At 57.0% G+C, this 1,886-nt stretch overlaps 1 protein-coding gene across 1 annotated transcript in view; it reads left to right on the forward strand.

The window, feature by feature from the left end:
- Window positions 1-1,886, forward strand: part of plekho1b (pleckstrin homology domain containing, family O member 1b) — a gene marked incomplete in the record, with an annotated part of 22,949 nt that overhangs the window by 18,208 nt on the left and 2,855 nt on the right. Inside the window, 3 exon segments of the mRNA XM_014033010.1 lie at window positions 518-616; window positions 876-1,761; window positions 1,796-1,882. Coding sequence (XP_013888464.1) covers window positions 518-616; window positions 876-1,565 — 789 coding nt within the window.

The following is a 1,886-nucleotide window of genomic DNA, read 5'->3' on the forward strand; positions in this document are numbered from 1 at the left end:
CTGTAGTCCCGCCCACAGTGCTGTAACCTGACACCAGTCTCTGTAGTCCTGCCCACAGTGCTGTAACCTGACACCAGTCTTTGTAGTCCTGCCCACAGTGCTGTAACCTGACACCAGTCTTTGTAGTCCCACCCACAGTTCTGTAACCTGACACCAGTCTCTGTAGTCCCGCCCACAGTTCTGTAACCTGACACCAGTCTTTGTAGTCCCACCCACAGTACTGTAACCTGACACCAGTCTCTGTAGTCCCACCCACAGTTCTGTAACCTGACACCAGTCTCTGTAGTCCCGCCCACAGTGCTGTAACCTGACACCAGTCTCTGTAGTCCCACCCACAGTGTGGTGGTCTCTGTAGTCTACTCTGGAACCAGAACCAGTCCTTCAGATCTTGTTGGTTTGGATGGAGGTTCTGAGTGTTGAGGCTGATCGGGTTCTACAGGAAACTGAAGAGTTCTGCTGATGGTACCGGTCCATCTGAAACCCAGTGAACTGACTCTGCTGGTTCTTCTTCTTCCAGGTGACGGTCCAGGACTCTCAGCTGTCTCACCTGACCCGGGACCGGGTCAAGATCCCTCACAACCGCCGGCTGCCGACCCGAGGACACCTGCTGGCTGTGGTTGGTATCACACCTCTTCCTCAGATAGGATCATTTGAACAATGAGCCAGAACATTTTGACCACCTGATGAGGTCCAGACCCTCCAGGTCTCTGTGGTCTCGGCAGCAGATCCTGAACCTCTGGTTTCTGGGGTGGTTCCCCTCAGAACCAGCTGGTCCTGGTGGGAGTGGGTCAGATGTTTGAGCTCATAGTGCCGTTGCAGACCTATAGAGCCATTTGTTGGTACCGTTCCTGACCCGCCTCCTCTGTGTCCAACAGGCCTCCACCTCCTCCCCAGACGGGGTGCTGACTCTGGACCTGATCCAGGAGGAGGACACTGCGTCTCATCTTGGCCTCGACATGGGCTTCAGGGAAGACCCGGAGTCCCTCCTCGGTCCAGACTGTCCCAGGTCCAGAACGGACGGCGAGCTCTCGGCTCGTGCTGCCGAGCCTTCTGGGAAGTCTCAGAGTCTTCCTCGGGAGACGGTGGTCTGGGAGAAGGCGGGCCAGGTCCAGACTTCCCCGTCAGATCAACGTCCCCCCACCGCCGAGAAGAACCGTTGCTCCTCCATGGACGAGATTCTGACTCCCTCAGAGTCCAAATCAACGAAGACCAGAACCCCGGTGACCTCGCCGCGCTCAGGCTCCGCCCCCTCCGACCCAACAGCACCAATCAGCCGACTGCAGGAGCTCATCAGCCAGAACCTGGAGCGGACGGAGCGCCTGCTGACCGAGGTCCGGGCTGACGGGGAGCCAGCGAAGTCCAGCGGGGTCAAAGTGTCTCCTGAGGGGGCACAGGCCCAGACACAGAGACTCCTGCAGGAGGCGGTGGACACCTGGAACCAGGCCCAGGAGGTCCTGGAGGAGGTGAAGGAACTGAGGGCGTTGTACCGACAACTAGACTCCTCCTCCTCATGGTCCCCCTCCAACAGCTCCAAACTGAGCCAGAACTGCAAGAGCCTCATGTAGGCCGGCAGCTTGGACTGGTCCAGGACAAGACACAGAACTCAGACCCGGGTCTGGGTCTACGATGAACCACTTTCAGGTTCTGTTCAGAGTCCGTGTTCAGGAAATGTTTTTGAAAGTTGTAGTGGGTCCCAAGACCGGACTAAACCTGACCCACATAAACCAGACTGAAGAGGACTCTGTGGTCCAACCAAACCAGGTCCAACAGAGTCCATCAGGTCCAACAAAACCAGGTTCAACAGAGTCCATCAGGTCCAACAAAACCAGGTTCAACAGTGTCCATCAGGTCCAACAAAACCAGGTCCAACAGAGTCCATCAGGTCC

The sequence above is a fragment of the Austrofundulus limnaeus genome, unplaced genomic scaffold (assembly GCF_001266775.1).
Source record: "Austrofundulus limnaeus strain Quisiro unplaced genomic scaffold, Austrofundulus_limnaeus-1.0 Scaffold1599, whole genome shotgun sequence".
NCBI classification, from domain to species: Eukaryota; Metazoa; Chordata; class Actinopteri; order Cyprinodontiformes; family Rivulidae; genus Austrofundulus; species Austrofundulus limnaeus.